This window comes from Acipenser ruthenus, chromosome 6, assembly GCF_902713425.1.
Source record: "Acipenser ruthenus chromosome 6, fAciRut3.2 maternal haplotype, whole genome shotgun sequence".
In the NCBI taxonomy this organism is placed as follows: domain Eukaryota; kingdom Metazoa; phylum Chordata; class Actinopteri; order Acipenseriformes; family Acipenseridae; genus Acipenser; species Acipenser ruthenus.
This window is the reverse complement of record NC_081194.1, coordinates 50,945,424-50,971,310: the sequence shown is the minus strand read 5'-3', so window position 1 is coordinate 50,971,310 and position 25,887 is coordinate 50,945,424. Positions and strand designations below refer to the sequence as shown.

Genomic DNA, 25,887 nt, shown 5'->3' with positions numbered 1-25,887 from the left:
AGACTACTAATTCACGCAAACAAGGGCTCCCACAGTCCATTTCACTTTTATAGTCTTTTTCCCAAAGGTCTGTTTTTGTTGCTTGTTTTTTTTTTATTTTTATTGTAAAATCCTTGGTCAAACAGTGCCATATTTGTGTGTTTCCTTCCCTAACCCCAGTATTAGGTAGATAATTAATTATCCTGCTGCAAACAATTTTACTTTTTCATTTATCAACTGGGAAAACAATATTGGTAATTGCAATAAATGAAAAATTCATCATTAGTTTCAGAATTTGTTGAACTATGACAGATATTCTGCAGCAAGTTAAAATAGTGGATGTGAACAGTTTGACATTGCAAATAGAACACACATTCATTATATACGGTTATTTTAGGACTATTGGTAATGGAATGCCTTTGCATTTGAAAATAATTACAGTACTATAATTTCTATGAAGTTTGGATAAAATATTTTCTACTGTACGTCCAAAGGAAGAACAGTCATTCTAATTTTTCACCAAAATATACCCCCCCCAAAAAAAAAAAAAAATAAAAAAAAAATAAATAAAAAAAGTCTCACAAGACACCCCAGTTGTGGTAAACTGTTTTCGAAAGATGTTATTCAAGATGCTATTTTTATCTGTGGTCAAATTAGTTTATTTATTCTTTCTAAGGTTTTAAAAGAAAAACACACACACAATGGTGTTCACATTTAAATTAGTTTTTATTTAAAAATGTATTGGACAGAGACTTATCAGTTAAACATCTCAGGCATGCTTTTAAGTTACCTGCAATTGCAGCAAAGAGGGACCATTCCATACTACAGGGCAATCGGCATTAGGCACTGTAACAAGAAATCTACTGTTGGAAAGTCAATTTATTCCTTGATAATTATTTTTAAAAGTAGGCACTTTGAGTTAGCAATGAATATACAACACTGTTACTCAATGGTGCAATTTAATACAAAAAACCCTTTTCGAAACAGTAAGAAAATGTAGCTTTATATACTACCACCACCTAATGCAGAGTTTTGTGTTGGGACCATTAGCATTATAGTGAAAAACTGAATGACACAGACTTCATTCTTATTTCCTACGGCAAGTTTTGTGAAAAAGGGTAGGTAAAGGCCAAAAGTTATGCACACACAACCCAGACTGTAAAATGTTCACTAAAAAAGCAAATACTACAAATAAAAGTTGCAAAAACCAAATTTCACAAAAAAATAGGATTTATACAAATACAACAGATTTAACTGTTTATATTTACATCTGCCTATATACATATACTTGTATTTGTGCGTGCATTTTATATATATATATATATATATATATATATATATATATATATATATATATATATATATATATATATATATATATATATATATATATAAACTAAATCAAAGTAAGATTTTTTTAAGATCTGTAAAAAAATAAGTTGCCAGATAGTTGAAGTAATTTTTTTTTCTGTGTTTACAGGTTTTTGCACAATTTAAAAGCTGTATGCTGTAGAAATTGTACCATAATTAAAATTTATAAATTTTTATACAATTGCACATAACATGAAGTAACTGCATTACAGATGCAAAGCATCTTTTTTTAAAACCTCTTTAGTATATAATCACAGCTTTGTTACAGTCATATCCACATTTGGATTTGGTCCTAAGAAACCTGAGTCTTTCTAAAGAGTATTAAACAAGTCATGGGGACAGCTGGCTACTCATGCGTGGCCAGCAGACGTTATGAAGGGCATTCTCCACAGGTCACATCAGATCCAGCCACTATAGACAGCTGCAGTGGTGTGCTCTTGTGTAGGAATCCAGTTCCAGGGCACAAAAGGTCTTAGAAATGCCAGTACATCCTGACATGCAAAGAGCACGGTTTCATGTTTGCAATGTATCATCACCTCTTCTGTTCCCAGATCTCTGCCATGTTTAAGTCTAGGTTTTCAAGAGTCTTCAGTGCTTGAATATTCCCAGTATAGAAAGCTACATCTGCCATAACAAGTCTACAGGGTAGAAAATATGAACAAATTCCATTATTGTTTGGAAAAACAAAAGTCTATTTCGACTGCAATGGAACAAAATCAGCCAGACAAAGGCAATACTAGAAATTACATCATGATTTTGAATAAGAGCTTAAGAACTACAAACATAGATGATCCTGCACTGCCAACATTTAAATCCTACAGCCCAGCTGTTTTAAATAAAATAAAGTTAAAATTCTTTCCACCAGGGAACTTATTTTATTGAGCAACTTGCGATCATCCCTATACATTGTCAATGGAAGAAAGCACTGATATTGCATTGACGCTCTCATGTGTACGTATCAATAATATAATATTTTTTTAGCACCCTTTACAGTGGGAGGTACTATGTAGCATAGGTACTGTACATGATCAATCACAAAAGATTCTCTACTGATTGGCCAAAGCAGAATTTTTTAGAAATATGTTTCCCAAAGCAGAAGCCATGGCTACTTGTTTTTTTCTCAGCTTTGTAACACAAACACAAATATTATTTTTTAAAAAACAGGGTAAAAAAATTAAATAGTAATTGCTTTAAGAAATATATTGCATACACAACAGCTGTAAAAATAAATTAGTACCACAGATGAGGAAAAACCACTTCCAAATCAGCTTTTAAAATATTCAGTGTGGAAGTTAATTGCCACTGACTCAATTGTAAAGGTGAGGGAAGGACAGCTCATCTTGTTTTAAAATCACATTAATGAATGGATTTATTTCTTAAAGGCAGTTACAAGTATGAATACAAGCATTAGCAACCCCCTAAAACTACAATTTCCCCCCAGAAAACAAACAAAAACACATACCCGTGTTGAGGTCCGCCGTCATTCACTACATTGAGCCGGGCTAGCTGCCTCTTCAGATGAAGTTTAAAGCTTGCATTTATCCTCAAGAACAACATCTATGGATACAAACCATACAACTTGAATATATTTAACACCAACATAGAAAAAGCTGTTCTTGCATCATAAGAAAAGTTCACCTGCGTTTGTTCTTCTGGTAGAAGATCATATATAGCTTCATGCATCTTAGTCATCTGTTTGCAAACGTTCCGGAAGCAGGTTGAAGGCATTGGGGCCTTAACTTCATACTATGAAAAAATAAACTGGAAATTTAGAATCCTGCTTGGAGATAAATGTTCACATGAATTTTGAGGTTTATTCCACAGATGCCTAATCCCTTCCATATGCTTACAACTCAAAATCTGGCATTATAAACTCTCAAAATCAATAAACAATCAATCTGCAAATGTGAAAAATAAATACAATTGTCATTGTATAATCAATATATATAATCATTATTTATTTTTAAAACATACCTTAGACAGAACTTTCTCAAACAGACTATCCATGATCGCTACAAGTTTTGCAGAGATTTCAGCTATGTGGTCATTATAGTCCTGATCGGGGACAAAATAAAAAGTAAGTCACAATTAGCCATAACATCCACAAAAAGTTCACAGGATGTGTTTTGCTGCCAGAAGGCACGTAGTAAATCAATAACAGAATTCCTGTCTTAAATGAAAATACACATTTGCTATAACGTGTTTCTTTCTAATCTGCACATTTCAAACCTGTATCAGGAATAAAAGTAATTTACATGCAAGAATTATGAAATTATTTTGTTAACTAGAACCACTTTAACTGTTGTGTAATTAACCTTACCTTAGTTATGTGGTCAAAGTGCCTGAGAATGCTGTACTGCTTTGGCTGGAGCCGAGCCTCAAAGTGAGCCCTGATAATGGGAATGTAGTGTACGATCAGCTGCAAACAGCGGGAGGCAAGGGCTACAGAAAATTATAAAAAAATAAAGAAAAGTTGTCCTCATTGATATATCAATTAAAATATTCTGTTCTGTGTATTTATTCATTAAACAACACATACCTCTTTTAAATGCATTTTTTTTATTTTTTTTATTAACATTAACTTCATGAAACACTGTCTGTGCAATTTTATGACTTTCTAATTTACTGGAGTATGCAGGCCTTTATCACATATCCATTTAGGAATTGCAGACATGGTGGTGAATTTTAAATGTAACCTTGATGCAGTATAGGATGATGCATTGTTAAGGCAATACACCTGTTACTGTAAATTAAAGAAATAATTAGCATGTCATATTGACCTTTTGAAATCCTGTGACCGTTTATATACCATTGTAAGTCCCCATGTGACTTTCTAACCACCCTTTACTTCTGCATATTTTTTGTTATATTTTATGTTCTACTGATTAGCCTACATAACAACCTCTAAAATAAATGTAATCTACCCATACCATACCTAAGTTTTTTGTAGTTATTGTTTTTAGACCAACAACTTGTAATGCACCAGCCCCCAGGACCAGCTGGCAGCTTCGAGAGTTGAATTGCTAAGACAAAACAAAACAAAACAAAAGGATTATGAAAAAAACCACAATGACAAAGATGCTTTTTTTTGGTTTCTAATATTACCTCCTTCCATTTTGAATTCTTGACCCCATCCCCAACAATGTTTGCATATTTACCTATTTTTTTATTTATTGGTTACATTTCTATTAAAATTTGACAAGGACAGTACCATGGGATGTCAACATCCGATGAGAAGAACTCTACAGATCTGTCAATTACTTTATTTAAAAACCAGCGGCTCATATTCTGAATCAGCTTGTTACATGTCTCACGAAGAGGTTGATTTAATCACAGGTTTAAGCCACCTCTCGATTATATTAGGAGCATTAATCAGCACTGAGAAATCCCCCTGGATTTTATTAACCACCTATTTTTAGGGGGAGACCTTGGGATAACCACCTATATGCGATTCACGAAATCCACAGTGCTGCAAAAAGAGAACTTAAACCACAAGACATCTTTTGACAAACCTTTATTAAGTCTGATAGGCGAATGAGCATGTCAGTGGTTATCGATGGGATGTCATCCACACACTGGCAGTATTCAAGAAAAATTCTTATTAACAGCAACACTGTCCTGAGAATCAAAATAACAAATTCATTTAAATTTAAAATCCCTACTAAACCAAGAATCACAGAAGCTATGTGGAGGGAAAAAATACTGAGATAAAAACTTTTATCATCAGGTACTGTAATTACTGACTTTATATTGCTTGTGAGGACTAGAACTTCTGAATGCCTTGTTGGAGTGATCTGAAATGTTTAACAAGCTTTGTTTTACCCCCTTTCCATTCTGAAAGCTGTGCTCAATTAAAGGTTTAGAAATATGTGTATGTATAGTGCTTATACTATTTCAAAAATACTAGTATTATTTAGGCTGTTGAATTTGCAATTGTCTTTTATAACTAACACCCCTGATGGCAGTATAACTCATACAAGGTCAAGGAATGCTGTAATATTCAGTAGCCTTACTTTAAAACACTCAAATAGAAATGTATTTAGTAATGTTTTAGGTACGTGAAATATTACATTTTTAAAGCAAAGATTAATAGGAACTTTAGTGCAGAGAACTACTTCCACCAGCAACAATCCCAAAACCTTAAAACCTTACCCCACTACAGCATACTTCTGTCCATCTACAATCAAGTAATCAGTTGGCTTCCTCTCTTCTGTACCTAACATTAAAAGAAGAAAATGTGATACACAGTCTTCATAAAAAAAAAGGGCAAAATTATCATTAAGGGGCCAAAAATTTAGATTTCTTATATTTATGGATCACAAGCAAAACAAATGGATGAATGTTATGAAACTGGCAAACCTGTTGGTTTTTTCTCAGGTAAACTTATTCTCCCATCAGCTATTGAATTAACAAGGTCCTGGAATTCAGCTGGAACCTCTGCTTGTTTCCACCGTTCATTATCCAACAGAAGACTGAAAAAACAAGAACAAGTCTAGCTTAGCAATTTCTTCAGCATTAGTAGGCACTGCTCATAATACATCAGTATCAGTAGAAGATATTTCAAATCAATATGGTATAAGTTTTGGTTTTTAATGGGTTTCTTCTGTAACTGCAGAACACTCTTCATAACTGCATGACAGAAATCAACCGAGTTTTAATTTAAGCTTCAGACACAAGAACTGACAGTAAAACTCTACCACTGAGAAATACATTATTCATAATCAATTTCAACTCCTTTAAAAGTTACAGAATGAAAATGCATTATTAAAATATATTCCTGAAGTTTAAAGAGCATGAACCGAAGAATTTATTTTCTTCTTCTTTTCAGGAACTTTTTATTGTACTACACACCCGTAAGATATTTTAAAATGGATGGGACTGCACTTTACAACTATTACAATAAGAAGTACAATTATTCTTGCAGACACCTAAGCTTCGTCTTTCTCTCCTCATGAAACCTGTTGACGAATCTGTTGGCCTGGCTCTGCAGCGCCCCCCGCAGTGACATGCTTCTCCTGCCGCAGAGCTCCTCTGTATCCTTGACAAAGATTTCCACAGAACGGGACAAGGCGACAAACTCAGAGGAATTCAGCTTCTCCAGGAAACCATCCTTTAAAACAGAACATTTCAATCGCTCCGTAAGAAAACAAATTATATTGGCACTGAAGAAATTTAATAATACATCTGCACTCTCTGTTTTGACAAGACATTAACACATTTTTTGTTGACATTTTAGAATGTATTTCTTAGCTTCTTTTAAGTGGCAGCTCTTGGATGCAACATTGCTTTACATTTTAGTTATCCCAACAGGGATACCTTTGTATTGCAAAAGTTTCTTCATAGAAAAGGGTTAAACAGCTGGCTCAAATAGAACAACTAGCCTCCAAGCTTGAATCTCTGTGTCCAAATATACTTTTCCCTGGCACTGACTCTAAAGCAGGGCTTCTCAAACTTGGTCCTGGGGACCCTGTGTCTGCTGGTTTTCATTACAACCGAGCTCTCAATTACTTAACTATACCCTTAATTGAACTAATAATTTGCTTAATTAGACATTTTTAATTGTTATCAGCTCTTAAACAGTTACAATTCAAGTTACTTGCTAACTTGAAATATAACTTGTTATAGCTAACTTGAAATATGCAACTGTTCAATGGCTGAAAACAAGTAAAATGGTCTAATTAAGCAAATTATCAGTTCAATTAAGGGTCTAGTTAAGTAATTGAGAACTCGGGGGTCCCCAGGAAGAGGGTTGGGAAGCCCTGCTCTAAAGCATCTTGAAAGGATCTCTGGGTCATTAAACATTTCAAATATCGTAAAGCATGCTGCTATTTTCAATTCCTGTACAACAAACTTGTAAAACAGCCCAGCTCCTTCAGAATTGTTTAGTTTAAAGAATATTCAATTGATGTGCATCCCACACATTGTTAGTACAAAGTATCTTGTTACAATGACATTATTATTATTTGTTTATTTAGCAGACGCCTTTATCCAAGTCGACTTACAGAGACTACGGTGTGTGAACTATGCATCAGCTGCAGAGTCACTTACAACTACGTCTCACCCGAAAGACAGAGCACAAGGAGGTTATGTGACTTGCTCAGGGTCACACAATGAGTCAGCGGCTGAGGTGGGATTTGAACCGGGGACCTCCTGGTTACAAGCCCTTTTCTTTAACTACTGGACCACACAGCCTCTTTTTTTTGAACTCCAGTGCCTCTTTGTAAATCCCCAGCAGTTCCTGATTGCTGAGTTAACATGTTTCTTTTGGATCTTGAGAAATATATATAATGTAGTGTCATGGTTTGGGGACGCCTTGCCATCATTGAAGGAATCATGAATTCTGCTCTGTATCAGAGAATTCTACAGGAGAATGTTTTGTTTTGAAAATGAAAGCTTTGGAATGGCCTAGTCAAAGTCCAGACCTAAACTCCATTGAGATGTTGTGGCAGGACCTGAAACAAGCAGTTCATGCTCGAAAACCCACAAATGTCACTGAGTTGAAGCAGTTCTGCATGGAGTGGGCCAGAATTCCTCCACGGCGTTGTGAGAGACTAATCAATAACTACAGGAAGCGTTTGGTTGCAGTTATTGCTGCTAAAGGTGGCGTAACCAGTTATTGAGTCTAAGGGGGAGATTCCTTTTTCACATGGGGGCATTGGGTGTTGTATAACTTTCTTTAATAAATAAATGAAATATGTATCAAATGTTTGTGTTATTTGTTCACTCAGGGTCCCTTTTATCTAATATTAGGTTTTGGTTGAAGATCTGATAACATTCAGTGTCAAATATGCAAAAATGCAGAAAATCAGACAGGGGGCAAATACTTTTTCACAGCACTGTGTGTATATATATATATATATATATATATATATATATATATATATATATACACACACACACACACATACATACAGTGCCTATAGAAAGTCTACACCCCCTTTCAAAATTTTCACCTTTTGTTGCCTTATAGCCTGGAATTAAAATGCATTAAAATATATATATTTTTCATTTATCTACACATCCTACCCCACAACTTCCAAGTGAAAAATTCTAGAAATTTGTAGAAAATTAATTAAAAATAAAAATTGAAATGGCTTGGTTGGATAAGTGTCCACCCCCTTGTAATAGCAATCCTAAATTAGCTCAGGTATAACCAATCTCCTTCAAAATCACACACCAAGTTAAGTGGCCTCCACCTGTGTTAAATTGTAGTGATTCACATGATTTCAGGATAAATTCAGCAGTTGCTGTAGGTTCCCTCAGCTGGGTAGTGCATTTCAAAGCAAAGTCTCAACCATCAGCACCAAGGCGCTTTCAAAAGAACTCTGGAACAAAGTTGTTGAAAGGCACAGATCAGGGGATGGGTATAAAAAAAAATAGCAACGGCCTTGAATATCCCTTGGAGCACGGTCAAGACGATTATTAAGAAGTTGAAGGTGTATGGCACCACCAAGACCCTGCCTACATCAGGCCGTCCCTCCAAACTGGATGACCGAGCAAGGAGGAGACTGATCAGAGAGGCTACTAAGAGGTCAATGGCGACTTTGCAAGAGCTACAGGCTTTTATGGCCAAGACTGGTCAAAGTGTGCATGTGACAACAATATCCCAAGCACTCCACAAATCTGGCTTGTATGGTAGGGTGGCAAGAAGGAAGCCATTACTCAAGAAAGCCCACCTTGAATCCCGTTTGAAGTATGCAAAAAAACAAACACTCAGGAGATTCTGTAGTCTGACTAAACAAAAATTGAACTTTTTGGCCTAAATGCAAAGCGTTATGTTTGGCACAAACCCAACACAGCGCATCACCCAAAGAACACCATCCCTACTGTGAAGCATGGTGGTGGCAGCATCATGTTATGGGGATGTTTCTCATCGGCAGGGACTGGGGCACTTGTCAGGATAGAAGGGAAAATGAATGGAGCAAAGTACAGAGAAGTCCTTGAGGGAAAACCTGCTGCCCTCTGCAAGAAAGCTGAAACTGGGATGGAAGTTCACCTTTCAGCATGACAACAACCCAAAGCACACAGCCAAAGCTACACTGGAGTGGCTAAGGAACAAAAAGGTAAATGTCCTTGAGTGGCCCAGTCAGAGCCCTGACCTAAATGCAAATGAAAATTTGTGGCATGACTTGAAGATTGCTGTCCATCAACGCTCCAAGAAACTTGACAGAGCTTCTACAGTTTTGTAAAGAATGGTCAAATATTGCCAAATCTAGGTGTGCAAAGTTGGTAGAGACCTATCCCAACACTCACAGCTGTAATTGCTGCCAAAGGTGCTTCCACCAAGTATTAACTCAGGGGGGTGGAGACTTATCCAATTATGATCTTTCAGTTTTGTATTTTTAATATATACTTTTTTTCTCAATAAAAACTTGTTTCCCCTTAACAGTGTGGAGTATGGCGTGTAGATAAGTGGAAAAAAGTCCTAATTTAAATGCATGAAACTCTGAGGCACTGACACAACAAAATGTGAAACAAGTTCAAGGGGGTGTAGACTTTCTATAGGCACTGTGTGTGTATATATATATCTCACTCCTCTGAATAGTCACCTGTACAATCAACCTGACATGATTTATTTGTTTCACAAGTGTACGTTTTATATACAGACTCCAGGGAATAATCATTTATAGAGAAAAGTGTAAGGTACTGCATGCAGGCAATAAAAATGTGCATTATAAATAGCTTATGTGAGATACTGAAATTGAAGAAGGAATCTATGAAAAAGACCTAGGAGTTTATGTTGACTCAGAAATGTCTTCATTTAGACAATGTGGGGAAGCTATAAAAAAAGCCAACAAGATGCTTGGATATATTGTGAAAAGTGTTGAATTTAACCCTTAGCGGTCCATTTATTCAGCGCGTCTCAGGCGCGTCATGTCCAATTTATTTTCACACGCGCAGTTTATTTTAGACGTGCTGTTTGAAAGTATTTTTTTCACAGTAAAACAGGTTTAAAAGGCACTGCATATCACCAGGACACTAAAAACTGCATCTCCAGCCCCGCACCACCTCTTGTTCGCTGTATTTTTTACATACCTCTACATAGTGCATACCGATAAATTATCTCCTGATCACTCGTTTTATCACCAAACTCCTCAATAATGCGATCCAAATCATTATTTTATTACTATAACATCTAAAAAAACCTCTGCAAATGTCTGTGATATTCTTTGAGCGCTGGATGCAGAAGCAGCTATCTTGTTTGTTTATGTCCGTGTTATCTACGTGGTGTCGGGGCTATCTGTATTCATGAGATACGCCGCGCAAAGAAGACTACGTAGTGATCCGATTCAAGCATTCAAAATTCTAAAAGGTATAGACAATGTCGACCCAGGGGACTTTTTTGACCTGAAAAAAGAAACAAGGACCAGGGGTCACAAATGGAGATTAGATAAAGGGGCATTTAGAACAGAAAAGAGAAGGCATTTTTTTTTACACAGAGAATTGTGAGGGTCTGGAACCAACTCCCCAGAAATGTTGTTGAAGCCGACACCCTGGGATCCTTCAAGAAGCTGCTTGATGAGATACTGGGATCAATAAGCTACTAACAACCAAATGAGCAAGATGGGCCGAATTACCTCCTCTCGTTTGTAAATTTTCTTATGTTCTTATTTAGGTAAAATACAATGTTCATTTTCAGAAGACAGTCTTTCCTGCTCTTACAAGGCTAGACAAAAAAATGGATCGCCTTACACCCTTTTTTATGGACTTTTCTAATCATAACAAATGAGAACCAAAATTTCCCATTTATATATCCAAAGCACTAATCTCAATTGTGGAAAAAAAATATTAGGTTAGCAAAGCATGGGTAAATAACATTTTATTAAGGTCAATAAAATTGTATTCCAGTGATATGTTCTGTATAAAAATGGAAAATGTATCCAACATTGCAGAAAGGTAATTTAAGATTAAGTGATCACTTTATCCTGAAAAGGCTAGTTTTGGTAATGCTTTTTATTATCATATAACATCACATTCTAGAGTCTGATGATGACACCTACTGTAACTGTTAGCCAAAATACGCTTAACTGACTAATCTGTCTTCCCAGCAACACTCAAAATAAATGTCAAATTAAGTTTAGTGCAATAGTCTGGTTAGATTTTATCACTGACGTATTTTGATATTTTACTACTGAATCTTTGTGAAACTTTATAAAAGAATAAACTTTTATTGTCTACTGAAAGCCTGAAAGGCGATGCAGCTTTGATTGAAAACTGCTGTTTCCGGAAACTGAATACTTTTGATGTTTCATATTATACACTAGTCTCAATGGATTTAGATAAAAATAAACATTTATGATTTCCCATCACAAAAAAGAAAACAAAAAAGAAAACAGTTTGGTTCTTGTTTAAAGCCCTTGCTCAAAGATAAAGGTATCATGAGGCTAAAGGTTGTTCAAATTTACCTTTGCTCTGGACATGAGGAACTTGACACAGCGATCATGACACACATCAGAAGCATTGTACAGCAGCTCCTGAATGTTATTTGCAACTCTACCCAGTTCAAGGTCTGTCAGCTTCATGTCTTCATTAATTCTGAAAATAAATTGAAATGCATGCAGAAAGCAAATTTCAATATACAGTGTGGAATAGCACAATTCAACGATAAATGTGTACAATCACAGCTGTAAAAAGAAAACAGACTAGACCAGACATTTTTTGTACAGTAGAGATTACAAAACAGTATACAGAACAAATCAATAGTTTAACAGGGTCCACACCCAACTGGTTTAAATCTATTGTAGTTGACAATATTGGATATTTTTTTCGAGGTTATAGTTATCACAGTTTACAGTGAATATTTTAAGTATAATACTTTAAACTAATTATCTAGGGGGAACAGCATTTGGACAAAACCAGTCAGCCATTTTGGTGAACTGTATGTTACTACTGAAATTTAGTACAAGCATCATTGCATCATTGTAGCAAACGACTGCTGAATGTACAAGATAATGGCTGTACTTTTGGAACGGAATTTTAGGTTTGCCTGATTGTGTGTGAACTGTGCAGTTGTGTGCATTTACATTTTTAGTTTGTCGTCTTGCATCTTTGTAGCGGAGACAATGAATTAGCCTCAAGAAGCTATTTCGTGGCTGAATAAACTTTTAATTAAAACTTGTTGATAAGGGTGAAAGGGTTATAAAATTAAAACTGTGGTACCATATTCAAGTATTACTAGTCTGGAAATGTTTTACAGTCAGTAAGAAAACACAGGGCTAACTGACTACCTTAAATGTGGCTTTTAATAAGCAAGGGCAGTGGCCTGATACTTACGTTATCTCCACTCCCCCAGGAGTTACTGAAGAGGATGTCTGCTCCTTGCTGGATGACGACTCTGTGGTGCACTCTTGTTCTGATGTAGAATCGCTGCCACATGGTTCACTGCTTTGATATGAAGTCCTTTGGTTCTTAGGCTCAGGTCCAACAGAAGGCTGTTCTCCCTCTTTGAAAGCGTCACTAATAAACATGCCTTCGTGCGTTAAATAACCTACTTCAGTTATCGTATTAAAGCTTTTTCCAGGACTTCCCTCTGCTACCGTGCCTTCTTGGAACTTGGTCTTCTGATTCCTGTCCAAAACCAGCAGGACAACACTTCTAATGACACTTAACGTTGCCTAGCACAAATAAAAGAAAAATAGGGTCCTTAAGGAATATATGTTTAATTTAAGTTGATTATTAAGTAAAGGAAACTAAACTACATCAAGTAGACAAAGGTTATAGTTATTGCCTTATTACGATAGATAGATAGATAGATAGATAGATAGATAGATAGATAGATATTATTATATCATGTTTAAAGTTATGAATGTATATATTAGTAAAATCTTACCTTAACTCTTTTTAGAAAAAAGAGAAAGTTGGCAAATATGCACGTCAGAAGTTCAAACCACTGGTGAAAATTCATCAGTCTCATCTGATCTGCAAGCCTTTAAAATGCAAAGCAAAAATGATACATAATACATATTTATGTGGTTTAAATAAGGAATCGGCACACATACACAAAATGTAAACCTAACTGGACCTAGAGATTTGGCCAGATTTGTCCTACTATGGATCTAAATGTTAGCATGTAAATACAGCTCTCAAATTGGCTTCACTAAGCCTAATGTCAAAAGTCTGGAAGTCTGGATATCCCGTTATGGTTGAAAATCTAAACTGCTTGTTCAAACAGTAAATGTATGTGTTATACAAATTTATTTATTCATTATTGCAAAGAATGACGTTAACAATCACATTATTTATATAATATTTCTACAGTATTACATTGATACAAAAATAAAAGCACTAAGAAAAAACATTGAAGAAATTTCAAAAATACTTACTTCACAACTATTTCTGTGTCTATTTCTTCTATTTGTGAGATGATGCTAACAACACACTGTTAAAAGAAGTTTGAAACGTTCAGAACAGAAATAAACTTGAATAACTTGGAATATATTTTCCTTCAAGTAAACTACAGTTATATTTGGTGCTAATGTAGGTTTGATTATAAAGCTTAAAGTTAGTATTTATTATTATTATTATTATTATTATTATTATTATTATTATTATTATTATTATTATTATTATTTATTTCTTAGCAGACACCCTTATCCAGGGCAACTTACAATTGTTACAAGATATCACATTATTTCACATTATACAGATACCACATCATTTTTTTCATACAATTACCCATTTATACAGTTGGGTTTTTTACTTGAGCAATCTAGGTAAAGTACCTTGCTCAAGGGTACAGCAGCAGTGTCCCCCACCTGGGATTGAACCCACAACCCTCCGGTCAAGAGTCCAGAGCCCTAAACACTACTCCACACTGCTGCCCGTTATTTAAGTTAAGAAAATAAGTTGGATATTAACCATTGTTCTAGACTACTGTTTGAATTTCATCAAAAGTCTAGAAAACATTTTATCATCATAAAAACACTTTTTAAATAGGGCCCATATTTCTTTCAAACAGATCATTTTCTAACTACCGATATTAATAATAATCACCAAGTCCCTTCCAAACACTATTCTGCCAATAAAGTGTGTGGAATCCAGTGGCCCCACAGTAAAAACTGTCACAGTTCAAAAAGCCTTTGTGTTTTCAGACTCGCTGACCTGTGGACATGTTCAGCACTCCATAAGCTCCTCCTTTCTAGAACCACAGGATTTAAACAATAACTCTTAAAATCACTCCTGGGCAAGTCTGTAAGAAGTGGAACCCACTGGTTTTACTTTTGCTATGTATGAGTATAATTCAATGAACTTTATGATTATCATCATCATCATCATTATTATTACAAGAGGTTTTTGTTTTGTAAATGTGTAGGGTACACTTTACTGCTGTCTTGATAAGACTGCTGTCTTGGTATGACAAACTATTACAGTTCTGGTTATTACCTCACTCCCATCCTGTAGACAACTATGGCCGCACACCTAACTGCAGAGGACTGTGTAACATGCAGGGCCATACTATTAAGAATATGTCATTGTAATGAATTTAGATCTCAAATTGAATACCACAACACCTGAATGTAGAGGACAAATAGGTGTATTTCTAATTGCTTTCTCAGACAGGCTTAAATAAGTTTTGGCTCATGAACCCCTGGAATACAAACAGTGCTGGTGTATAATATCAATATTTATCTGAAACAATTAAAACTACTCTGACAGTGAATTATGAAAGAAATACCATTTAAGCTAACCTGTTTAATGATGTGCTTTGCAGCAGATATCATTTCTTCACTGTAGATCTCCAAAAAGTCAAGTTTCCGCTGCTTTAGCAACCCAAATACCAAGGACACTAACCTTTCCTTTAAAGAAAAGAAAGGATTTTTTTTTTTAAATGCTGATATTACAGTACAAAGTTGCAATCTGGCAGTAATGTACAAATCTAAGGGGATAACATTTCAAATCAAATAAATTACTTCTTTATGATATTTTTGTAGTTACCTTTTAAACATTACTTTTATGATAATCCTTCCTAATTACCCCAACACTATATGTTCAAGTTAATTAATTATAGGCAAACATACACAATACTACATTTATCCAACTTAGTATGCAAAGCAAGGTGCAATACTACAATTGTACAAAGACAGTACTATGGGGTCATACAATATAGTATCACCCTACTCTGACCTTTTATGAACAAAATATATATATACAAGGGAACAATCCTCAAGGCTTAAATTTGGCAAATTGCATCACAAAAAAAGACCCACAAATGTCAGACTATTTCTGCTGCAGAGAGGCTGCCAGCAACAGTACTTATGACCACCACTGTTAAAATAAATCATTAAAATATTTCTCTTATGGTCTATCTAAAATATTCTTAATTATTTTCAAGCAGACTAACTTATAATTCTTCAGTGAGTATAACAATTACATTCACTGGCTTGTGGATATATACTACAAGAAGTAAGCTGTAGTATGAAATTACAACTCCAATTCCATACTATACAAAAATGTAGTCTTTGATCTGTAGTAAGCGAGACATACAGTCTTGATGAATGCAGAGCTGTGAAGGTCACCCTGTATACTGAAACATCCCTCTCATACCTCCTCCAACACCTCATTTTCATCTTCAAAAGGTCTGTTGAGGTCACTTCTGGCATAGGTGCTAAAATCAGCTATCATCATTTTATCAATTAGCTTTTCCAGCTCACAGAGCTGTGATCCCAGGTGCCTGTAAAGATGAAAATATATTTAAACAAACAAAAAAATAAAAATAAAAAATTGCTCCAGTTATTCTTTGTATAAATACAGTGGTGGAAGTTTCTAAATGTGGTCTTTATTTGGGTAAAATGTGTGAGATTCAAAACTTTGAGTATCTTTTTAATTGCCAAATATGCAACTGAAGTGATTATGTTGACTTTTTTTAGGAACAGTATCATAGTGTATTCCTGGTTGGGATTTTGCCAGTTTTATTAAACCAAAAACATGCAATCAATCATCTCTTCCTGTGGTGTAGCAAATTAAATTCTAAAATAATATAAATGCTCATACTTGCAAACAAGCACTTTCTGGTCAACAAAATGTGGTGTTACGTTTATTTTATCCCCCTCCCCCATACAGTCCTACAGATCACTACTTAATGTCTCGAAGTGAATGGTTACTTTAGTAACAGTACTGTGCAAAAGAGTGACTCTACTGCCACCTTCTGGACTTGTACCTGTATTTAATATTAAGTCTAAAAGTCTTTCAAAAATAAAATAAGTGCGGACAGGAAGATCCAGCTATTACCAAACTGTTTAATTTCAATAATAAAAAGTATATTCTCACATTGTTAATTAGTTTTCTTTCAACGACAAAAGATTATTTAAATAATATTTGCCTACTTTACGGTCTTACTTAATCATGTAACCATAATGAGCTAGCTGTGTTTTATGTGAGTATTTTAGATGCCAACAAAACACAACTCATCAAGGCCAAATTTATTGGGAAACAAAAGTCTGAAATCAGCTACAATGCTGAACATATCCATCCACCAATATTTAAACAATGAGACATGATTTCTGTACCCTATCCACCACCCCACTTGTCAAGAACGGCTTTGCCTAATATAATCAGACACATTCAGTTTCTCACTCACCGGAAACTGTGAATTCCTTGAAGCTCCTGCTGAAGCACCTCTTGTGTTGTTGCTATCAGATCCAGTGCCCCAACAAACTCCGAAGTAGACAACAATAACTGGACAGTGGGCTGGGTTTGGTGCACTGTTGCCATAAGTTTCATTTTATTGTACAGTTTGACACAGTTGTTTCTAGTCAATGCTTGTCTCAAGATATTCAGAGAACCTTCGCACATGACTTTGTTTATCTGAGCAATTTTGTCCCGTAGCACTTTCACAGCCTGGGAGGTGTTCTTGAGGTAGTCTTGCAGCTCATGCTGGGAGGTCATGGCATGAAAGAAGGCTTCTGAGCGTAACGAGATCTGGTGTGCAATATTTACTTCCACAACATCTAGATAATGGCTTAGCTAAAAAAGAAACGGGCTCTTGTTACATACACTTTCCTTGTTAGATGCTGCATTTTTTCAACCTCTAAACTGTCCACTGTAGAATATTTTTGACATCATCTTCTCCAGGTTATTAGCCAACACTGATGAAAGTTTATAAAGCTGCCTCTTAATTTCAAATACAAAGGATTAGCATTAAAGTACAGGTTACAAATATTTTCAGCAATGATGAAGCATACAGACAAGCTGGACACTAAAATGTGCTAGCTGCACCAAAAGCAACTTTGTCTTTTTTTGTTTTTTAAACACCTCCATAAAGATTAGAATGATACAGTATCACTTCTTCAGATGGTAAAGATCATCCTTCACCAGTGACCAGCCTTTCTAAACTGGACTATAAATGAAATACCTCTGCAACAGAGGGATATTGTGGGGATCCCTTTTAGGAAAGCACTTGAAAATGTTTTAAAGAGTACACAATTATTTGACCATCCCTCTACGTAAAATAAATGTGGTCAAAGGTCATTAAAATAGGCTTTTTTTAACCAGGTTTAGAAACTGTCATCTTGCGGCACATGAGTTACAAAGCTCTTATTTTTAATGTACATGATCCCACCTTGACACCATTTTCTCAATCACACATAGTTTATGTATCATCAACCACCAATGTAGAAAATATCTCCCCAGAGTTTGGTCAACTTGAGCTGGAATGACCCTTACAGAAATTGTCATAACTCACTGTGTCATTTATTTATTCCATAGAAATGTCAGACTTTACTCACCTTTTCTTGAAGTAACCGTGAGGAGGCTACATCACGGCTACCTTTTCCACCAGCACCACTGAAATGAGACCATGGTAAAACTGCATTAAAAGTCAAGGGGTCATCCAGGGCGAAATCGGGCTTCATGAAAATCTGTAGTAATGTTTAAAAAAAAAAAAAAAAAAAAAAAAAAAAGAATTAATACATAGTCCTTCTAGTCTTTAACATATCATATTGGTAGTAAAGATGTCCAAAGATTAGATTCAAATCATACCTTAGGTACTTGCTCCAGATCTGTCCTGGATTTATCTGTGAAAAAATCATGATATTTAAAAAACAGATTGCTTTTCTCAACCAATATATTCTGGAACACCTCCAATAGATGGAAAACTATGGTTATGTAAATCATAACAAAGAATTTACAAATTATAAAATTACATATCATTTACTCCAAGGATTAACTTTTATAGGTTACAACTGGAAAGATGACCAGATGCAATCATATCAGAGCACAAACCAAACAAAAGAATCCAGCGAAGAATTAAGTTTTACCACGCTTTATTTAACCCTAACAAACACAAGTTTCATGGCATTTCTTTAAAATACAAAACTTAACTTAAATGTATTACTAATCATTATATAACACACATATATAAAATGACAAAAAATAATAATAAAAACAAAAAAAACGCAACATCATACCATTATTATTTGAAAGGATAGGGATTGTATCAAGGTCATCCTTGGCTGGACAAATATTCTTGCACTTTTCATGGATTTTTTCTCTCTTGGAAAGATAAAAAAAAAATAGTAAAAAAAACCAAAAACATAATAACTTCTTACATACAGCACAACTTTGCTATAATGTCCTTCACAGTAACAAACCTTCGGCTATAACGAATCTGGCCTCTGGATCCCAACTAAACAATAATAAATTGATAATCTAAGGCCACACTGTCAACACCCCATGCTAATTACAGACATGCACACAGCAGATCTGTAATTGGCACAGGATGCCATCTCCACAGTGGTCACCTTTTTCAGTGTGATAAAAATGCACGTTGTGTAACTATGCCTCCGAATCATACATCAATTTATGCTGCAACAAAGCTAGAAATTACTGATAAAAAAAAAAGAAAAGCAATGAAGGCAGATCTCTGTCCTCTGTCGTGAATATGGGTTGTTTTGGCTTGAGCAGCTACTATGCAGCAGATGCGGCAAAGCAAAACTGAACGATTAAAAAAAAAGTGTGTATATATATATATATATATATATATATATATATATATATATATATATATATATACACACACACACAACTGAGACTTGAGCATCTGATGACCTTTGAAATTTCAAACTTTTCATGTCAGATTGACTTGGAATAAAAGCTCAGTTTTTTGGATTTTTTTTGGTACTGTGTTTTAGTTCAATGAATAGGATAAAACAATGGCAGAATACTTGATACATGTCAAACAAGTACGTGTAATTTTACTTTTATTCACAATCTCATCTCACTAACTTACTCCGGTTTTATCGTTAATTTTGATTGTCCTTACGCTATAACGAACCCTTTGCTGTAGTGAACAACAGGCTTGGATCCCAACAGATCTGTTACAGTGAAGGTGTACTGTATTACTACTATTATATGCATAGGATAAGAGGTAGCGACCAGAACCTACCTGAGTGGTTACTTCAAGGTAGGGTGCAAAGTGTTCCTTGGTGATGTGCGGGAGGTAGAAGGAAGGCATGACTTCGGTTTCTATAAAGTCCAGACCCCATGTCTTTGTGAAGAAGTCAGATTCCCTTTTAGCCAGTCTAGGATCATTTAATGCTGCTGGAAGATTCACTTTTGAGTTATAAACAGTCCACCTGTGCTGATCTGCTACTACAGATGGGCCGTCACATAGGCGGTGAGAATCCCCTATAAGAAAAGAGATTGTAAAGTAAATACCATGGATTACATGACTTAAATCTGACAGAGCACATCTAGGAACACCTTGACTGCTGGCTTAGAGAGAGAAAAAAAAAAAATACCAGTGCAGCGATTGGTATTTTTAGAATTGTGTAAAATCAAAATATAGTATTTGAAAAACAATAAAGGACAACCTGCAAAATATTCCATTTGAATGTTGTAAAATTAGCTGTCACTGACTATAAATCTTACCTGGTGTACATTTATTTCCCTTTGCTATATAGGTCTAAGTGCAGTTCTTAAAGAAATCTGAATCTGAAAGTAAGGAGTTAACCTAGCGCAGGTATCATGTTTTAATAAAAAAAAACAACTTTTTTTTAAATGTGAATTATATGTTTGCTACATTCTTTGACTACTGCACAATGACACTCATATAGTAAATGTAAGTGTGTATGCAGAATTTATGGAATGAGTAACATCCATATGGTGATTAGTTTGCTACAGTAGATTGCACTGTTTTTGTTGGAAAACTATTTAGCCCCTGCAAAATTATACCCATGTTCCAGCATATATTTAAAAACATAAAGGGCTCTGTATTTGACAGCCTGACACCAGGGAGTATAACTGCATGCATGGCTTGATATCTGTACCTTGTGTCTCCATCATCAAGACAACACAAAAAACATCAGAGCTCAACATTAAAACAGGGACAAATATCACCCGTTGGCGGTTGGCAAACAAAAGCATTGACAATATTTTGTAATTCACTGATCCACTTTATGTTAGTAATCTCATTTCATTTAATCAACTTCTATGTGACATCAGTTAAGAACAGATATCTATTTACAGTTACAATGAAAGTCATTTGAACAAAATCTCTTTGATCGATTTGCAATGACACCATATCGGTCAACAAATCAAAGTTCAGGTTTCACTCTTTCAATTTAGATTAAGTGCATCTTTCTGATCGTATCTCAGTGTATATCCCCAGGATCTCTACTTTCCATTGGAAAATGTTACATATTTACTTTCACCATCAATGACGTGTTTAAGCCCTATGCACTTATAGTACAAGAGGATACTTTGAAAAAAATCTGAATTTCTTGAATCTGACAAAGGGACTTAAAGTCTTAAAACGTGGTTAGAGTTTGTTAAATAAAAGTATATGGCTATGGAGTAAAAATGTTCTTTTAGATTAAAATTAGCTTAGAACATAGTTTCATTAGAAACTGACAATATAATGTTCTTGTTCACTATCTAACTTTTTACCTGTAGGCTCCTTTGGACAGACATCAGGAAGTGACCGAACATGCTTATAGTGTTTTGCAGAGGAGTCCACCTCTTTCTTAAAGATACCATCACTGTTGCTGGGGCGAGGCACTGGTGGGGAACTGTGGCTCGAAGCCATTGTATAAGGACACCTCTGAAAGGAGGCTAGCTGCAACAAAAGCAAAACGTTAGAACAAAGAATTACAATCTACACCCAGCGTTAAAATGTGTTTTAAAAGCAAATGAAAACATGGTGTCCCTAAACATAACTTACTGCTGTTTCAGCACTCATAGATGTGAGGCATGCTTAATAAAGTCACCTGCATATTTAATCAAATTAGTGCTGTCTTTGAGCAAGCCTGAGCAAAGTCAATTCCTGTAATGAAGCCAGTATAAAGCCCCTGAATTTGTCTTAATAACACATTTTAATAAAGATGGTAGAAATTATAGGGGCGTAGTATTGCGTACCCAGGTACAGTAGTATAATTTGTTGTCCTTGTTTAAGAGACTGAGACTGTCGATATTATGCTGGTGACTTTATATGCCAAATATCCTTGATAGCATGTAATTCAGGACAGGCAAATAATCCAAACATGGCACTGCACAGTAGATAAACTGCTGCATCCTGGTACTTTTGCTGTTGGTCACATGATATAATTGAAGTCAGTCAGACCATTGGTGGTTTTGAACTAAAACACATGAAGTAATTACAGTATGTACCAGGAAACAGCAGCATCTTTTCATTCACAGCATTGTTATTTAGATATATGTATCTCAATTTGAAATGTGTCGTTGACAGGTGAAACGTAGCCGTATCAGTCCAGAGACGAGACAAAGAGAAAGAGAGATAATACCTTTTATTGGACTAACTAAAAAAAAAATAATCACAAGCTTTCAAGACCTCAGAGGTCTCTTCATCAATCGCTCTCTTCTACTTTCACCTGAACAAAATTTAACAGAATTTAAGAGCAACTTGGTAGAGGCATAAAATATCAGTTCATTTAAGTAATGTATTCGTACACTGTGCCCCTAATGGATGTAAGAAATACCACAATGACCTAATGGTGAATAATATGCAGACTAACACTATATGTCTACACGTAACAGGAACTGGGAATGAAAAATGAAATGACCTTAATCCTACAAATCATATGATATTGTAGGCTAGAAGCTACAGTACAATATGCCACCCCCCCTGCCCGCCCCCCGCCCCCGACTAAAAAAATTACGAGTTCTTTGTTTACATGACGGATTATACCAATTAGAATTCCCCGTTTACACGCAACTTTGATGCATGCTCAATGGAAAATGGCTGATTACATGTGGTTCATTCTGTTTATGGGGATTATATATCATAATGTGCTGAATGTAAGTTTCACTTCCCGCTTCATTGAGAATATATATATATTTTAGTGCTGGGACGAACACAGGATTTTCATGTTCGGATATTTGCTCATAATTTAAATATTCGTTTGGATATTCGTTCGCTTTTCAAAAAGTAATAAAAGCCATTATATTGCTCTGAACGCAGGCAGAGACAGCATAGAAGCAGGGGCAGGGGGTGTAACATGTTAAAATAGAAAAATATCCCAGGAGTAAAGAATAAGTTGTGTAGGACTTACTTTACCCCAGTGAATTAACTACAAAACAAAAGATGCTAAATAGAAGTTCAAGTTAAACGTTGTTTTGTTTATTCCCGAAATAAATAGTACATAAAGTATTAATATGAGGTTTACTTGTGTCTTTTTGTAACTGAACAAGCAAACAAACTGAAAAGTAACTTTAAATACAACAAATGTGGAAATGGCGTTGTAAAGTAAAAGAGGAAAAAAACTCACCGTTTTGGTTCTCATTTATTACATTCCACATAACAGAAAGTCACAACAAAAAAAATATACAATATATACAATCTATATAAAAATCACTACACAACATTTTCTGGAAGTTGGGTACTGTTAAGTGAGGCATTTCAGAATCACATGCTTGACTTTTTTCTGTCCCATGAGATTCTGGCTCACTCTAAAGCAGCACAAGACATTTTTGTCCCAGATAGCTTTCCATAGGGATCACTATGCTTGTACGTACATAATCTGGTTTGCTTATTTTTTGCTGTCTAAAACTTTAAATAGAGGCTCAAGAGCTGCTGTGTTGATCCAGTGATTATTTAATTTTTTTTTTTTAAACATATTAATCTCACATATCACACAGAGCTCTTTTTCATTTGCCATTTTGTGAAACTGTCACGCAAATTCTGGTGAGGCGGTAAATAAGTGCAAGGTATTTTCATCATTTGCAAATACGAACATCTGACTTTTGTATCCGAATACATGTCAAAAAATATTGGTTGGAATATTCAGATGTCTATCTATCATATATATATATATGATAGATAGACATGATATACAAATTAGTATAGAAGAAATGACAATAAAAAGTTAGAAGTCATTCACTGGGTAAACAAATGAGGAGATTTATAGTTTGTGGAATACCTTCTTGTGTACAGACAGAGAGACACTTCCATATAGGCTGTCTCCCAAAATCCAATACTCTCAATAACTTAGATTAGAAAAATTGAGTGACTTACAGACAGACTGGTGTACAGACAGTCACCTCCATATATTCCCTGCAGATAATGATAAACAGAATTTGTGCAAAGCCAAGTTAGTACACGGAACAGACCAATTTAAATGAGATAATTAATAAACTATAAACTCAGCAGCGATACAACACAACTACAGACTGAAAGAATAGAATGTAGATTACATGTAAACATTTCTCATTTTTATGTAGATAAAAATATTGACCTTTGAGTTTTTGAGAAGTGTTTCTGCCATCAAGCTGATGTACCAACACAGTACCAAGGGTTAAAGGGAAAATGAAAGTATGACAGTTTAATATAAAAGTCAATACAGGCTATTTTTCTGTTACTAAGCACAAGTTAATAAAATATCGAACTATAAAGTCTTTAACATGGCATTTTAAATGTGTTGTTCAAATTTACAAATCCAGACTGGACCTTCCCTTTATTCTTTGGTTTGTTGTTTGGAACAAATGGGGAGTATTGGTAATCCAGAACAACAGGGATTATTACCTTAATTTTTCTTCCAACATTTCTGTCACACATCTATAAATTGCTAAAGGAAGCAAATGTCTGTATGTTACAAGATTTGAACATGCACTGTAGTTTGACTTAGTACATTCACAAAAATGTTACAACTTCAATGAAAAATCTAAATGAAATCTGTCCCAATATGTTATCTAACACTAGTACTAATTAACTGCACTACTCTGTTGCATGACACTGTGCATTTCATTGGAACTAATTACTAATTGTCTGAGAGATCAGCTGTGAAGCTGAGAATCAAAGGCTCTTTTCACATACAGCGACACATTCTAGGTGTTTATTTGTTGCCTTCAATCATATTATTGGTGCAAAAAATGTGTAATACACTGTCAGGTTCTCAACATCTGAATGGACTGGTTCTGGGTGCACAATGTGTACCAAAGCTGCTGTCACAGCCGCAGTACTAAAACAACATTTAAAAAGTGCACCAATCGAAGTGCGGAAACATTACACACATACAAAATATGCGGTAACAATCTTACTGTAACTATCCATCAGAATGCATGCATATAATAATACTACTACAGTATAAATACTTTCACTTAAATTCTCAGCGCTCTTGTTCAGTTCATTAATGCAATGTCAGCTGACTGGTACCAGACAAATACAAAATGCACAAGCTATCTTAAAAATATGTGGTTACAACACATACTACCACTGTATACTACTACGACTAGTAGAGCACAAACACTTCATTTTTTAAGTGAACTGTAACAATCTACATAGTGTGTCACATTGTCTCACGGTTCCTTACGTCGTTACAGGTTGTACTTCATTCATACTTCTTCGTTGTAGAGCATTTCCCTAGACTCAGCGTACCTGACTGCGGCCTAGCGTCGCTCCAGCTGGAAACCCCTCTATTTACACTTAGTAAAACCTCGGCAGCTGCGAAACCTTTGGAAGACTACTACAGTACCGGGGCAGTCTCCCGGTGACCAACTCTCGCCCGGGACCGCTGCAATAGTGTTTTTTTTTATCGGCTAACAGTTTTATAATATGCACCTGTTATATAAAACACAGCAGCTCCTAGCTCTGTAACCTTCCTTAACCACCATCACCGTCACCGTCATAAGACAACAACAACCGAAAGTGGAAACCGGCACACGGACCACAATGCACCGCAACTGCAATGGGACGGGCCAACCACCAGCAGCCACATCCAGTCAGCTGCAAAGTAGTTTTTCAAGAACAAGGATGAGAGCAGCGATACTTGGAGTCCTGTGGGGAAATGTCTATAAATAATGTCTTAAAAATGTAACCACAACTGTACAAACAAAAGGGACTGTCTGATGGCACATATGAAATATACTTAGTTTCCTAAAAAGGTCGACAGTAATTAAATAACAGTTAATTTTGGAAAATATAATCCAAGCCTTACTGACACCCATCCTTAGTTCTGTCTACAAGCCTTTACCAATTCATAGCAATAGCAAAAACAAAGCACACAGTTCAAGTAATAACTGTAATAACTTGCTCTGATCAAAACCTGTTGAAGCAATCACCAAAGTGGCATAGAAAGAAAACAGTGT

General features: G+C 35.3%; 1 protein-coding gene across 9 annotated transcripts; it reads right to left on the bottom strand.

Moving 5' to 3' along the window:
* Positions 1–686: 686 nt before the first annotated feature.
* LOC117411316 (vacuolar protein sorting-associated protein 54-like) lies at positions 687–25,529 on the bottom strand. 9 transcript variants are annotated; one of them, XM_059025470.1, is made up of 25 exons: positions 25,361–25,529; positions 24,039–24,072; positions 23,819–23,857; positions 21,235–21,403; positions 19,733–19,974; positions 18,756–18,840; positions 18,328–18,362; positions 18,075–18,206; positions 16,928–17,313; positions 15,895–16,021; positions 15,039–15,146; positions 13,674–13,729; positions 13,181–13,277; positions 12,625–12,965; positions 11,757–11,886; positions 6,279–6,460; positions 5,710–5,822; positions 5,503–5,566; positions 4,863–4,968; positions 4,286–4,373; positions 3,671–3,792; positions 3,325–3,405; positions 2,989–3,096; positions 2,813–2,907; positions 687–1,988 (listed from the first exon to the last, which is right to left on the bottom strand). In XM_059025470.1, the coding sequence occupies exons 1-25, from the start codon at positions 25,426–25,428 to the stop codon at positions 1,883–1,885; spliced, it is 3,114 nt and encodes a 1,037-aa protein (XP_058881453.1). In that variant the 5' UTR covers positions 25,429–25,529; the 3' UTR covers positions 687–1,882. The 9 variants fall into 9 exon arrangements, with proteins under 9 accessions (XP_058881453.1, XP_058881455.1, XP_033874534.1 ...); XM_059025472.1 differs by having other exon boundaries at positions 25,178–25,524; XM_034018643.3 differs by lacking the exon at positions 24,039–24,072 and having other exon boundaries at positions 25,113–25,524.
* Positions 25,530–25,887: the final 358 nt, after the last annotated feature.